At 39.0% G+C, this 17,012-nt stretch overlaps 1 protein-coding gene across 1 annotated transcript in view; it reads right to left on the bottom strand.

Moving 5' to 3' along the window:
- Positions 1–17,012, bottom strand: part of LOC139736462 (arf-GAP with GTPase, ANK repeat and PH domain-containing protein 1-like) — a 186,812-nt gene that overhangs the window by 12,393 nt on the left and 157,407 nt on the right. The window contains exons 7-8 of the mRNA XM_071647213.1: positions 15,330–15,332; positions 559–672 (exon numbers count right to left, since the gene is read on the bottom strand). Coding sequence (XP_071503314.1) covers positions 559–672; positions 15,330–15,332 — 117 coding nt within the window. The remainder of the gene's footprint in view (positions 1–558; positions 673–15,329; positions 15,333–17,012) is intronic.

A 17,012-nucleotide genomic window follows, 5' to 3' on the forward strand; every position in this document is an offset into this window, starting at 1 on the left:
GAGAGTAGCATACTTTGAGAGACAGGTGGTCAATTGTTTTGAATGTAGATTACGCAATTGTCATTATCCAAGCATCTGAATGCACATAATGAGGTGGCAGCAGGGATGACAGGATCAAAGAAAGACCTTCATTATGAGGGAGTTCATGGTTAGCGGCATGTCTCATTTGACCCCTACACCACAGACTTTCAAATAACATGGAAAGGACCTGTGACAGAGCATTTTTTTTGTTGAAGCATGCCACCTTTGTAATCAATGTCAATGAAATGGGTGTGCAGCTTTTGTTAAACATTATTGATGAATCACTTTCACCTGTGCGTTCTAAAAAGGTGAAACACACAACTTAACATTCCAAATCCTCATTTGCCTGAGGATTCTTTTCGCTCGAAAGTCAATGGTAAATACACAAACATTCTCATTTGACCTTTATTTTGCACATGCGCAAATCACAACCGTGAACTCCCTTTAGTCCACGTATGTACATTAGTAAGTCCATGGTTATTAGTCTATATTAGTCTATGTGCGTAATAGGTCCATGGTGAAACAGACTCTTCTCACCTGTTTGATGGGGATGCTCCTCCCACTACCGATACCCCTCTGGTTGTGGTTTGGTAGAGAGCTGCTGTCACCCCCATTCTTTGTCTCACTGTTCTGAGGTTTACCCTTGTTGGGCTGGATTGAGAATTCACAGAGAGAAGACAGGGAGAAATAATGATATGAGAGTAATAATGATAATAATAAGATGATATAATAGTATGATCTTCTTGATCCATGGCCCTGCTGCATAAAAAGATGCGATCAAAACATTAAGTCAGATATCAGTAAATTAGAATTGAGTATTAAGAGACTTACATGTATGTTTCATCTCAACTTTCATGCAACCTGCGCTTGGTACAGTCAAATCTGTCTATAGCGGCCACCAAAGGGAGACGAGAAAAAAGTGGCTGTTATAGACAGGTGGCCACTATAGACAGGTTTTTCAACATGCTTTTTCTCTCAGAGGGAATTGTTTTTAGTGGTTGTATACAGCAGGGGGCTGCTATAGGTAGGTGGTCGCTATAACAGATTTAAACGTAGCCTCTTAAGTGTTGCTATTGGTCTTCAAGAGGGACACTGCCATTATCACCTTAGCATTGCCAGGTCCCCATCTACAACAGGGCGAGAGGGACATGGTGGGCAAAAACATCTAGCCACTTGATGGGATTCAAACTCAGAACGTGCAATTGTAAGTCAAGAGTCTTATCCACTATTCCACAATGCCCCCAAATAACGATGCTATGTTAGGATGATAAAGTAAGAAAATATTCAAACAAAGTCAGGGCACTATATAAAAAAAGAAGAGGAAAAAAAATCATCTGGGAAAGGCTCCATACTTTGATCAGTTAAGTGGTCTTTTATTCTCTTTTTGACTGACAGTAAATTCTAGCTCTCCTCAGACAAGCACACAAGCGGATTGGTAGCTCCCTGATGTTCTTGTTCTTTTTATTACGCCCTAATTTCTGCTGGAGGTGGGGTGGGGGACACTCTTCAAGCGTGAGGCTGTTTTTCTCAGAGGTCCACAAACTAATAACATTCAATAGATATCATGTGATTAATATTTGTGTGTAGACAGAATACGATATTTACATTTCTATTATTCAAGATGCATTCAAAACATCATTCAACTGCATGCTATGATGCCTCCCTAAAAAAATAAATAAATAAATAAATAAATCAACATCAACAGAATACCAGTAACAGAATTCGAGCAACAGACAGGGACTGAAAAATATTGATATGTGGGGAATGGCTGGCATCGCTGATAAGATAATTTATCTGGTGCTTGGAGAGGAAATCATAATTTTGTTTCCTCTTTAGACAGTGATACGGACATCAAAACATCTCAGAACCTGACATTTCACGAACTCTCACAGTCTTACAGGCACCATGTCTATGCATAGTCAGTATGATTTCAGGTTTGTGGTCCTCAAAGGGTTATGTTCCAACTACAGTCCAACCTCCCTTATCCTGTCATGTCAGAACCCTGCAATCATCAGGATAAGTGAGATATGCTCAGGCATGACACGTAAGTACCGATAAATTGTGTTGGGAGTACACTACTTTAAAGGCATTGCTAATTTACAATTCACAAATGATTTACATGATATTTGAATGTCTCAAACATGTGTATATCAAACTAGAAAAGCACTTGTAGAGCGCAAACCTCCATTAATTAATTCATTTCAACCCACTATACAAGCATACTGAAAATCGCCCCATTTCCTAATACTAGTACAGAAGCCTTTTGTTTACATCATCAGCCCTACCCAAGCAGAGGATGCGCTTTAGAACGCACATGCAAACCTCAAATACGCCCAACTTGAACTCCCAAGTTCATTCTTGACTCTACAATGTATCTGCCAAAAGATTAAAAAATCCTTCAAAAATTCATAAAAACTCCCCAATCACTATCAAAATTTAATCATCTATTCCTTGTGTCATTATCAACTTTTCCTGCAAGTTTCATTCATATCTGTTTTACAACTTATTAGTTATTTTTCACACAGACATACAAACAAATAAACACCACTGAAAACATAAACCTCCTCCCTTGGTTGAGGTAATAACGTGGAAATGAAATGGAATGCGAGTGAAAATACACCTTCCTCTCGGTCTTTCCTTCAAGAGGCTGTATTTTGGTTGGTATATAAATCTACATAGTATCAGAGTAAGAGACATTTATATCCTGACTAACTAAACTCCTAGTATTTCGAAGGCAAAATCATTGCTTTGTACTTCTTAATAAAGTTTTGGGCTGAAAACAAACAGACAATCTTGTGCGAGTCCGTGTCCGGATAACAGAGATATCCAGAAAGGTGATGACTGTTTAACCACGCTGGAGCTGTACAAATTTGTACCTGAATTATAGCAAGCACAATTGCTTATAATAAGGAATACCAGAACACTTTATTTTTATCAAACATAAAAATATTTTATTTGATAGAGATGCCACAAAGACTGTAGAAGAGAAGGGGGACATATTATGAAGTTCATGCAGCCATTTATTTTTCTTATTTCCTATATATAGACTGAAATATTCAGGGCAAACCTGGTGCACATTAAGAAATCAAGCTGAAATAACATCTTATCATGAAGGGTGCCTGTCTTGAATATCTCTCTAGTACTGAGGAAGAAAAGCTCTGATGAACAGCAGAAAAAAAAAAAATCAATCTCTTTATGAAACTTTTAGAATGAGGTAGAACTTGAAATTAGAGCATTCATCTCTAGGTGCGTTCACACTGACTGAAATATCACGGAAGTTTAATACTGTGGAATAGCGCACTGTTTCAAATAATGTCAACACAGTCACATCACGAAATACACTGCGAAAAATATTATTTAGGCTGTTATTTCAAAATTTGCATGAAATACACATGCGAGATTTTAGTGTGAATTGCTTCACGAAATACCACCAAGCACAGAGCAGTCTATTTCTCGAATGACCCGACATACGTTGTACCTTTTCCCATTGGAGATATATGCATGCGTAATGCTTACCAGAACTACCACAACATTTTGTGAATGAGACCTGTAGCACATGAATTATTGCGGTATCTATTATCGTGGTATTTCGCCAATGAGTATGATGCCAACAAATTATTGGGTTATTCGATACCATAGTAAATCTAATGCAGATGCACTTACTTCACAATAATAATGGCATATAAAACCTCAAGGCTATTCAGGGCACAACAGAGGGTAGGAAAAAAGATTTAGTTGTTTGCGCACATATCTACTATCATGTCAAATGATGCCTAGTCCAACTCTTGTGGATCTAACCCCAAGGAGTACCCCATCAGAGATGGACATAGGAAAACCATATGATCGATAAACTGGGTAGTGATCTGGAAAACAAGCAGATTGCAACTAATGTCAAATATCTCCTTGGCAAACAGTGCGGCTATCGTTCTGTGGAGGCAGAAATAAAGAATGTAAACTGAGGGGAGACGTATCTTGAAAACTGAGATTCAAATTGTAACTCATCTTTTGTCTCAAATCCAGCAAACGCTACACCTCCCGTGGTAACGTGAGATGGGGAGTTATCTGCACTCTGACATTATCGATTTCACTCGACCCAGATTTTGGAAGCGGAGAGAGAAAAGAATGCCCAAATCCCATCCAAAGGCCGAGGGGCCTTTTCCTCTGTCACACACACACACACACACGAGGCTAATGTTGCCATACTGCTGATACCATCGTATTCCAGAAAATCTCAGAAACACCTGCCGCACTGGCTGTGTGCCTTTTGTGGCTGTGAGATAAAATGATATTTCATTAACCCATCCAATGCATTTCTTTCCTAATCCAACTAGAAATGTCGCTACAGCGACTGGTTATACCCCCGCCAAACAACATTTCATAAGCTTTGGTCAAAACAACATTTCATAAGCTTTGGTCAAAAAAACTGAGGAAGTAGTTAAATCCGCAAGATCTTTCCTTGATCTTCTGCCATTAATATGCCGTTACCATGGCAACGTACTTTCGGGTACTGTCGAAAAATGCGTCTTGCACATCTACAACCACAGGCACACATCTGTACCAAGTTTCATGGAAATTGGGCAAAAACTGAGGAAGTAGTTTGCAACACAAAATTTTCCATCATTTTGGCTCATAATATGTGAGCTGTTACCATGGCAACATACTTTTTGTCACTGTCAAGAAATGTGTCATGCTGACCTATATCCTAAGACAAACATTCAATATGAATTCCATGAGAATTGGAAGAACACTGATGAAGCAGTTTTGCCATGAAGCATTTTGCCCTATATTTTACCAATAACATGCCGTTACCATGGCAACGCACTTTTTGCCACTGCGGAAATATGTGTCTTGCACATTAACATATTCAGATGAACATCTGTACCTAATTTCATTAAAATTGATCAAAAACTGTGGGAGGAGTTCGCGACGCAAGATTTGTACCCATTTTTGCCCATAATATGCCGTTACCATGGCAACGTACTTTTGGGTACTGTCAAAAAATACGTCTTGCACATCTACAACCCAAGGCACACATCTGTGCCAAGTTTTATGGGAATCGGTTGAAAACAGAGGAAGTAGTTCGCGACGCAAGATTTGCAACGGACCGACCGCCCGACCGCCCGACCGACCGCCCGACCGCCCGACCGTCCGCTGATTCCTATATACCCCCTTCAAACTTCGTTTGGCGGGGGTATAATAATCTCTGTTTGCCAATTGTCATGAAAGTCTTGAAACTGCCCATGAACTGCTGACAAGTTATCCTAAATATCACTCTTTTAACACAACTTTTGTAAATGCCTCTGTTTGATAGTGTCACATTGTTACAACAGAGCGGGTAAGTTTAAAGGGACTATACCAGTACTGGTTGAGGTGAGGATTCAGCTTGTAACGTTTTGCGAGATATTTGGAAACTACTCTTTGAAATGTTAAAGAACATATAATTCTAAGGGGAATCACAAAAGTTCACTTGATGAAAATCAGTTTTTAAATGACTGAGATATCTAAAAACAAGGAAAAACAAAGAGATCCTAATAAAGGTTGTGGCCTGTCAATTCTATTAGGATCGCTTTTTGGATATCTCAGCCATTTCAAGGCCAATTTTCATCAAATAAATGTTGAATCCTTCTTGAAATTACATGCTCTTTCATATTTCATAAGAGGTTTCTCATTATCTCACCAAAAAATGTTATAAACCTGAATCCTCACCTCAACCAGTACTGTACAGTCCCGTTAACAAACTGTATACGCCATATACTGAGTGAGTCTAATTTTTTTTTTTCTTTTCGCAAATCGGGACTTCCCGACAATGTCGTTAGTGGTTTAAATTTGCAATTGTGGAGTACAGTACTGAATGGAAAAGTGTATGCGTGTGCGTCACATTCATGTCGGGATAAGAGTTAATATTTTTGCGTGTTTTTAAATTTGTGAATAGCACCCGACTTGCGAAATTCATGAAAATGAAACGTCACAAAATATTCAGCATTCATAGTGCACCATTGCCAAGTGTTGAAGGGAATACCGTGGATGTCTTTACTCCACTAAAGTGTGTCTTGGTTTGTCATAGCTACAGTGCTAAAGGCACATTACATGTTTTAACTACTCAGGTATTGAGATCTAAAGAAGAATAGAATGCATGCTGCCCTCGTGTGAAAAGAAACAGAACGGGGCAGGGAGGAGCAGTCCCCTGTGGCAAGACACCAAAATATAAATCATCCATATTCAAAATGGCATTAGCTCTGAATCCAGTGTAATGAAGAGTATGAATAGCCTCGAGCAAATGAACTCAATTTCCGCTAAAAGTTGGTTTGCACTAGTCATGAACATTCAGCGAATAGTATAGATCAGGTGCATGTGCATTTAGCAATATTGGCAAAGGAAGAAATTAAATATGGCAAGCAGGTCTGTTTATTGCCACTTGGTCTACTATCAGATGGTCTACTTCCCATTTCGTCTAACACCACTAAGGCTAAACTCATTTGGTCTACTGTCAATTTCGTCGAATGCCCGTTTGGTCTAATCCTCACTTGGTTTAATGCCCAGTTTGGCTAATTATCGTTTTGTCTCATAACCATATGGTCTAATCACAATTTTGTCTCCTTGGGATTTCTTCCCAGTTGGTCTAATAAACTGTGGGCATTAGACGAAATGGGCATAGCCCATCTGAAAGTACAGTAGGCCATCTGGGGGGCATTTCATGAAGGAACTTGTCGGATAAAATATCTGACAAGTCTCTTTTATCCGACAAGTTTTGAGAAATTCTTTAGTCTGATTGGCTGATTTCTCTGAACTTGTCGGATATAATTGACCTGTCGGACATTTCATCCGACAAGTTCCTTCATGAAATGCCCCCCTGGTAATGAGGCTAAGTGGCAATTGGACTAAATGGTCATTAGACAAACTGGTTGTAGACAAAACGGGATTAGACCCTGTGGGTTGAGACTCAATGGCTATTGGATGAAGTGGGAGTAGACCAAGTGATAGATCATCCGCAGGTCAAGTCTCAGAAAATGAAAAAATTCAATAAGCAGATTTCAGAATGGGCCTTAAAGGCATAATTTACCATTTGCAGATGAAATAAAAACAAAGTATTAGCCCTTTAAAATAATTCTAAAATGTGAGTTAGGGATAGAAACAACCAAGGTAAAAATTTGAATCAGTATAATCAATGTTAAGTATTGTTAAATATACAAAATGTGAACAATAGTTCACAACAAAAATGTTTCCAGACTAAACCGTCTACAGTTATGGTTTAATGAGAAAGATGGTGATACATGTATCTCCTTATATTTTAGGATTTATTGCAAAAATTTCATATGTTAGGATGTTTTGTTATACAACTGACCTACACGTATGCATCAAAAGTGATATCTTGAACATTTTTAAAATCACTGCTTCCAAAGGTAAACAGGACCTTTAATATGATGTAAATGAATCATCATCTCCAGATACCCCACCCTACATATCAAACTTCATGCCAATATCACGACAGAACTAGGTAAATCCCCTAATTAAGAGTGACCAGTAGACCCTGTGATTCAGCTGAAGGATCAAGAGCGGTTTGGCCGATTTTTTTCCCTTCACAGCTGGCGTGGGAAAAACAACAATGATGTGCCAGTGCTGACAAACTCTTCCTGACAAGGGTGACAGAATGTATTCCACCACAGCCTTGACCCAAGACTAGGCTGTGACCGCAGACCAGCTGACAGCTAGACCCAAAACAAGACCTCAATCAATGCTTTATTAGTCTGCCAGTATAGACTATGATGTGATGGCCCCTTTATGGGGTCAACGTACAGTCAAAGCCAGGTAACTACGTTGTATCAATTTGAGGCACATATTAGGCCTATATTCTTTCTCTTCCTTCTGTACTAACATGAAAACAAATAAACTGAAATTGAACAGAAATAATATTACCCTATGTCAACATCAGGAAAATATCATACTGTAACATAAAGGAACTGAAAAGTATATTTTAACGCTATAAATTGACCTGGTAGTTGATTCTGACTACTATTCTACTGGGCTGAGCAGTCAAGAGTAAAAGTGCCAGCAAAGGCCACAAAATACAATTTCCTGCACTTTACTGGAGATTCACTTTCATCGACAAACATGACTCTTAATTTCACATTTGTTTGTTTCATTTCATTTCATTTTATTCCCTAGTTTTTTTTTTTTTTTTTTTTTTGGGGGGGATGTAATATCCTTCTTCCAGTCCACCACAATGACTTTCAATCACGCAATACAAACGTATCTTAACAAATGTAATTATATCATATTACAATTTACGATAAGTGAAGATGCATAAGCCCATATTCTTCTTTATGATAAAGCATCCTTGCATTGTTGCTGGTATATTTGGGGATGACTGAAATCCGCTCTTTAAAGGGATCATGGGAAAAGTTTGCAAAAAAAGTTTGCTGACACGAGAGAGGACCGTTTAAGAAATGCGATCCAGCACAGACATTAAGGAAGAGCTGAACTCATTAAAAGTCTGTCACTACAATTGACCGGGATGAGACAATGAGGCTATGACATTGTACACGTTGCGAAACACCCTCACAGCACAGCAATCCATTAACGCTATTAGCAGTTGAATGTACCTAGGCTATATACCTTTTCTCATTCCAACATTGAGCTTGGCTGACTCATTCGGTTCACACAAGACTACACTGTATCATCATGTCACAGCAATGGTGATTAAAGTGACAGGAAGGCATATGTCATCCCTCTTTCTTTCATGTCATTCTCATCCAATAAATCTTTTCCCTACCCTCCAGTGCTTGATGCACGCTGAAAAGAATTGCCATTATGTCAGGATTAGGGGTGGCTGTTTGATGGGTATGTGAACGTGAAGACACAAAAACGTCCCACAAGCCAAGTCTCATATCGTCTACAGTATGCTTTGAGAGACATCTTTCTCTACTGTGTTGAACCATTTCATTAAAAATATCTTTCACTGGTATTACAAGCAATAGATTCAAAGCACCTCCCATCTTTTCCAAAAGATTGGCTGGTCATTTGTTCTCCATCTTTTTAAAACTCCTCTTGTTTTAGAATGGCGAATGACAAATTAATTCTGCCTCTCCTCCAGCAATACAAGTACTGGGTACTAAAAGAAAGAGATCAGACATGAAGAGGGGTGAAGATGTGCTTTAACAGATATTGCATGAGAGATATTGCACAGAGGGTGCCAATTGATAAAAATATCTGTTAACATACTGGGTAGTCAGAAATATTTTGTGTCAAATAATCCCTCTAATTTCTACCTTTTGTTAGGAAACAAGTTATCGAACCATTTTGTCCTGACATTTAGTTTGAGAATACATGTTCATGTTCAGAAAGCTGAACACTTCTGAACACTGCAAATAAACCCTTTTATGTAAACACTAAAAACAGTTACCTTTTGTGTCATCAACAAACTACATGTACGTTATGTCTCCTATTGATTTTGGGTAAAACTTGGCAAGACTTGCTAACGATATTTATTACAGCACCTGTCACAAAAAGGGAAAGTTTCCTGGAACTCTTCAGATTCTCTGTGTATAAAGTTCTGCACATTTTTCTAGGAATTGAAAAGAACACTAAATACCTACACTGTAGCTAATTTAGAAGGCATGGGGAATTATTTGCTTTAGCATACCTCAGTAACAGGACAAGAGAATGTGTACTTGTCACAAACAAATTAAGTTTTGGAAAATTCTTTTTCATATTTTCTTTATATCATTCTACTCTTGTGACATCACTTGGTTCCAATGTAGGACTGCGCATTAAATTTAATGGTAACTTTAAACATTTGTAACTTTCAAACAGATTGTCTGAATTTTTTTCAAACTTTTATTGCTTTTATACTGATCTTTCTGAAATGACTCAATCTGCATGCATGTTTGGGAGAATCTCTCCCTTTAACAGATCTCCACATCCTGTGTGTGACATGGACCATCATGTCGTTGGTTGATGGGTTGGGGGGACGATGAGAGCTGTCAACAGCACCCCTTAATTACCCCCATCTAGGCACGGAGGTGCAAAGGGAATGTTCATTAATGTCTACTCTGTCTATTCAAGGGGGGTGAAATCTATTAATTGAGTGGAATGTCTTCCATTATGGGGCGCCATCAGACAGATGGTAGAGTCGCCACGCTCAAAATTGTGCACCTACAACAGACAGGCCCCATTGAGTTTTGTTGACATCACTTTGTAAGATGTAGTACGTTGAGATGGAAAACATGGACTAGCTGATACAAGCTTGACATGAAATGCAGAGAATACTTAGGGGACTTATATATGTGCTACTTAAATTTAATTTCACCTTTTCCCCTCTATTTGTTCATGTATAAATTTCTTTATTCATTAATGTATATATCTGCCTACCCATTCATGTATAGGCATGTACAATGTATGTGTCTATTTCTGGCATAAATGTATGTACATTGTATGCATTTATTTGTTTGTTTGTTTGTTTGCTTTGTTTTGTTTTCATTCAATCATTTATTCACAGAGTTGGCCAGTTACTACAAGATGCAAATTAAATAGCCATGTGACTTAAAAATAAAAGTAGTCGCACACTACATGTATCTAACTAGAAGGATTTCCTAATACTGCCTGTGATTGCCACGGGCTGTCATACAATTCTTCAGCTGCAGTATCTTGTATTTTTCATACAGCGAGGGCAGAATAATGATGCAACTGAACAAAATTCACAACAATTGCTGGGTTAAGTGCTCCACATGTAACCATAGACACCTATGCTCAGGAAAAAATCCGACAATCAACAACTAAACTACTTGTACTAGACCTTTCTCTGAATTCAACTCCTCCAATCTCTTCCCATAGCTTGGAAGGAGTGGGCATGGTTCAGGCGAAGAAAAAACGAACCCCCCTTTTAATAAAAAAGAAAGAAAGAAAGAAACGAAAAGCGAGGAAGAGCTTCAGTATTTGCTTTCACCCAGCCGTGCTCGACTCTCAGGAGAGCAGAGTTTTGATTTGGGATTTTCTCCGTCTAGAATGTCAGCATGTTTAGAGTATTTGTCCCCTCTAGCTGATAATGTGGGTGAAAAATAAGATTTTGTTCAATTCCATCTGTGTGAAAGAAGGGGTGGGGTGGGTGGGGTGGGTGTAGGGGTAAAGAGGAGTCCAGTTTTTTTTAATTTCTTCCAAGTAGATGCTTTGTAACATACTGTACCAGCAAGAGTGGCTTAGACATGTTTTGAGTCTCTATGGGAGTCGATGGGAACCAGCAATTGTTACCGTGTCCCTGGAACTTGCTACAGCAAGGGCTGTGATACCAATATTGTGGGGGGTGGGGGGGTAACATACACACAAAACATAACAACGTAAAACAATATGAAAATATGACCCTCAAGTCTTTTACGATGGCAGACAGCTTCCTTACTTTGTTCTGAATGGGTGGCTACACATGCACGATTTTTGTAGTTCAACCAGATGTCATACGATGCCCAGCAAAAATTACAAAATAATAACAAAACATCTTTTTTTTTTTAAACAAAAAGATAATAGTGAAATATGTAAATATTTTGATCAGATAGGGATTAATCACTCTAAAACAAACAAAATAAAATGTATTATTGTCTTCTTGTTTTTGGCTTCAAGGAAAAATTGTAAATTTCATATCTTCTTTTCTTGGGTTTTCCACTGCGACAGTGTGAAACCAGCAATTTTGTGCAACACCAGCATGTCGGCAAAGAGTCAGATGTTGCGCTGGCTCAAGTTACGACACCAAACACATGCCGCTCTTTATCTAACGGCTATCAAATAAGGCCCATCCATGATGGGAATACAATATTTGCTGTCCTTGCTGTGGCAAACACAGCTTACTACAGTAGCTATCCTCAAGCTTTCTTCTACGACATCGACTGAAACATGCATATTCTGAAGCCCGGAACAGAACTCCACATTACGAATCACATGATAAGCAAAGCTAGCACACAAAGACATTGCAGTACTCTGCTGGTAATGCTAAAATGAATGGTTCTGATAATTTGCCAACAGCCCACAGAAGAACATATCTGATTCATTTCATTTGACATTGTAATTCCGACTGTATGGTATTGATTTATTTTGGCAAATTTGCCTTGAGAAAAAGGATTACAATATAAAAAGATTACAAACAACATTTCCATATTATCTAGCAAATACGTCCTACTTGATCTTCAACATGAAAAAAAAAACCCACCAAAATGAATGCTAAAGCATGGATAAAAGAGTTTGATATACTATCAGCAATGATTCATGAATTTGAAGAAAGTCCAAGTGCAAATCCATATTGAAAGTCTTGGGGAACCAAGCCATAACTGGTTTCAACATGTAATGAAGCAAGCATCCTAAAGTAGATAGCAGTATTAGTACTGATTAGTTCTTGGTAGAGGATGAAATTAACCCTCCTCAAACCATAAATCTAAACCACAGCTACCATCTCATGCAATATGAGAAGGACAGGGTTAAACATAGTTAAGGTCAACACAAAGTGAATCTGACTATAAATCATTCCACCTCTTTGAGGATAATGTCAGATGAAGCGCACTATTCTTTCACCCTCCTCTCCGAGGCAACGGATGACATCGTGTCCTTGGCGGAATAAGAGCCCGAGCAACATCATAAAAGCCTTGAAGTCCATCTCGTTTTGATTTCTTCGGGAGTCAGAAATGTGACGGAAGGAGACAATCTTTCCCTGAATCTAATCACATTCCGCTTCCTCTCAAAGATTTCAAGAGCTTGTTTGTGAGTCCCCTCCCAGCCATTTTGCCCAGGCCACTTTAAAAGAGTCTGCAAAGGTGGGGAGAACCTTGTACCGAACTAAGCCTTGACGCAGTAATGGTTCTTTTGTGAGTGTGGGGGGGGGGGGGGGGGGGAGGGTAAGGGGAGGGGGCCTGAAGGGGTCAGAAGTTCAGAGTAATGGAATCTAAATTGGAAAACTCTTAGAATGTCAAGATCTTTGAGGAGTCTGGATAAAAGAAGCTGTTAGTACATTTTCCTCTTGCCAAACAAATTGAACCTTGTTACATGCTGTCACTGATGTGAAACACAAGAGAGGAGAGGGGAATTTTTCAGCACATGGACACACATACCATATGATAAAGCCTGCCTTTACAACTTTCCAGTAAACAATTTTCAGCAGTCTATAAAATTGCCAACCTTTCTTGCAAACAGTTGATGAAAACATTAAGATATTTTCAACATCATTTATATTCTAATAGAGGAGTGAAATTACCTGGATAAGGACACTCCAATAACAAAATGCTTTCTTTTGAGAATCTTGACCATTTCAAAGAACAGTGTGAATTCAGACAGGGTGTGAAAGAGATGCTGGATGGTTACATGAGAACTCTGCAGCATACATATTTTGTAGAAACAGCCAATGAAACAAAATCCTCACACTCCACTCCTTTCCCCACCTGCGTAGCATTTACAGGGCATGGAATACAATGTACATGAAACAGCCAAATGGCTCCTCGATGCTATCATAAAGACATCTGCAATAGAATTACACCATAGCAAAGTTCATCAGAGATCAATTTCTTCAAGACAATGTCTGGTAGCGTGAGAAAATGGTCCCAATGCTCTCCCTCCCCCCACACTCAGCAGTTATGCAGATGTCCTCGCCTTGTGTATAAAACAATATGGCTGCTTGGATAACTATTTGAGTATAATGATCCCATCACCTTCTTTTCTTCCAGCTTCACTCTCATTTCTTTCACGCCTTTTGACCTTCAACATGATGAAAGAACGAGGGCTGATACTTGAGCTGTTTTTCCCACAAGCATCATCGGGCATGTAGGTTAATCTAATCTTAGCCAGAAAGAATTAGACACTGATATCTCACCATCACCATGCAAATTGAAGTGATGTTATACCCCCAAAAACAAAATTACTGCAATAGATTGTTCCTACATGCGTGCCTGCCAACCTTGAAATTCAGGAAAATAGGAATAACTGGGAGAAAATAATGCAAAAAAGAAGAATTTGAACCCATTTCCCACATATTACTGTCAGTGTGCTGTTCACACAAGCCACACAGAGCAAATTTTCCAAAGAGAAAAATCAAGCTAGAATGATTTTTGCACTGCAATGCACATCATGAGAGTTAACCATTCATTCTTGTGTCCAAGCACAGCAGTTTTTTAACTTTAATGTTAATCATAAATGAAATTGATTTGAAGGTTTGTATGATGCTATATGTAGAGACTTGTCTTGTATCAAAGCACCATGAATGGATATTAAATGAATGTGTCAGAGCACTACTCAGAACAAATCGTATCTACAACATACTAATCTTTTGCTTAACCCTGTCTGTGCCTGAGACTTTGGACAGTGTTTACAATGCTATGGGGGTTTCTGTACCATTCAGCACTCAAAGCTAAGTCTTAAAGGACAAGTTCACCTTCATAGACATGTGGATTGAGTGAATGCAGCAATACTGACAGAACACATCAGCAAGAATCTAAGGAAAATTGGACAATCCGTTTAAAAGTTAAGAATATTTGAAGTTTCTGCTTAGTCACTGCTGGATGAGAAGACTACTACAGCTTGTGATGTCACATGTGTACAACTATATAAAGAAAGTATAAGGAAAATTCGAGATATTTTCACTTTTCTCGCTTAATAAAAGAGCACTTGACTTCCCTCTTTCAGAAGGCAAGGGGAATAATATTACCCTTAACATACTTCAGTGACGAGTCGAGGAAACGTGCACTTTTCTCAAAAAGTAAAATTTTGTGAAATTCTCTTTATATTTTCCTTATATCGTTGTACGCACGTGACATCATACACTCTAGTAGTCTTCTCATCCAGCAGTGACTGTGCAGTTACTTTAAAGATTCATAACTTCTGAACGGATTGTCTGATTTTCCCCAAACTTTCACTGATGTGTTCTACAAATATTGCTGCATTCACTCAATCCACATGTCTATGAAGGTGAACTTGTCCTTTAAACTTTGCATAGAGAATAGTGAAAGCATTCTATAATGACTCTGAGACAAATGCATATCTGTGAACGTCTAAACGCTATGCTCTAGAGGGTGTGGCTGTTAACGCATGAGGCGCGTGGAGCGCACAACGGGCGTGTAAACAATCCTGAGCAATCAAAAGTGAAGGACGTGGCCCATTCTAGGTAACTGCGAAGACATGAAGCCGAGTGGAATAAAACAATTTATGATATTTCTCCCAAAGTATCCATGCGCATGCAACGGAAATTGACAAGATGCCGTCAAGCCCATCACCGCAACATGCTGGCCGCATAATCACATGCACAAATATCCCTCTGCTGGGGGTGATTTACTGTCGCTGCCAAACACTTGCTCCATCCATGTTACACTGGATGCATTATGTTTGACACATCCTGTCTGCGTTTCTATCTCCTGGCCCAAATCTACGCCTGCCACTGTGATTTCAAATGCTTGTCTGCTTTCACTGCAGCGACTACAGATGTAAAAAAAAAATAATAATAATCAGACAGATTTGATATCAGGCTAGCTGAGAGATTATTGTGGATCATTATGATCGAGGTCCAGGAATAATGAAGCTTGTAGAGCATAAAAAAAAAGAATAAATAAATAGATAAAAGCAAAGAAATGGTTAATAAACAGGATAAAAAATTTGATTTCGATTTGATTCTCGATTGGAAAATCACATCCAAGAGAAGCTGGTGGAATTTGTAGGCAATCATTAAGAATCGTGCTGCCCCTTCTGTTCTCAACATGTTGAAATACAAATGAGTAACTACACTTACATTTCATGGACAAAAATTTAAAGAGAAAACAGATCAGTTTGGACATAATTGGAGAGTATATGAGATATAATTCTGTGTGATCTATAAATAAATGTAAAGAAATATTGGTGAAAAAAACACAAATAACATTCATTCTATTCTTTCCTTTTGCAATATTCACAATGGTGTGAAACGTGACATGCTGTTTATAGATAACCCTAGCAATGGGCTGACAGGCTGACCTGCGATCATTTGAATGTTGAAAAATGGGTGTGTATGTCGTTTAACAAGGATTTTCGAATGTTTGTTTTATTTTACTCTTACTTGACTCTTTGTATCTAAGATGTAACAATACTGCCTGGCTGAAAGAAAGCCATGGACAAAATATCTCAATTTTAATCCTTGCCGTTGTCCATTGTCATTTGCATTGCTGAGATGAATCTGCGTATCAGGAATACATGCCTGGATCTTCAACATACCGGTACTAGTGACCCCCACCCCCACCCCCCCCACCCCCCATGCAGGCAGCAAAGCACTAACAGGTATCCATCTTTTCCTAGACATGCAATGGGGTAGAGGTTGATAGGCTAACCCACGGATTGCCACCTTGTGGTCTTTGGACACAGTGCATGCACATCAAGGGGAAATCAACCCAGGCATATCTTGGGTACCGAGAATTGGTTAAAGAAACTTTGTACCATGGTGGTTGTGTAGTGGTGGTGATGGTGGTGGTGGTGGGGGGATGAAGTGGGGGTGGTAGAATGGTATTGGTAGAAAAGGAAGAGGAGGAGGGGAGAGGAAGGAAAGGGCAAAACAGATGGAGGGCGGAATGGTACAATTGTAGGTGAGGAAGGGTAAAGGGGAAGGGTTGGAAGAGCAAGTTTTCATTCTCATAAGGAAGGAAGGAGAAGAAAGATGACGGAAATTGAGAGAGAAGAATGAAGAAGAGGCAGACAGAGAAGCAGAGTTTGGGAAGACGGGTGGGAATTGTGGTAGGATGATGGGAATATGAAGGAGAAGAAAGGAGAGACGGGGGAGACAGAAGGAAGAGGCAAGACAAGAAAGGGTTAAGGATAGATGGGAGAAGGAAAGTAGGGAGTAGGAGGGGTAAGGAAATATGGTAAGGATGAGGAATATATTGCATGCTATGGAGAGATGAAAAAAGGGGGAGGGATGAGGAATGAAGTGTGGATAGGGGTGGGGGAGGTAGAGTGATGGCATGATGCAGATGAGATGGAATCAATGTTTTTACTCTCAAGGTGGTAATCAT

The sequence above is a fragment of the Diadema antillarum genome, unplaced genomic scaffold, assembly GCF_040938485.1.
Source record: "Diadema antillarum isolate AM-2024a unplaced genomic scaffold, OU_Dant_1.0 seq00000649_RagTag, whole genome shotgun sequence".
Taxonomy (NCBI): domain Eukaryota; kingdom Metazoa; phylum Echinodermata; class Echinoidea; order Diadematoida; family Diadematidae; genus Diadema; species Diadema antillarum.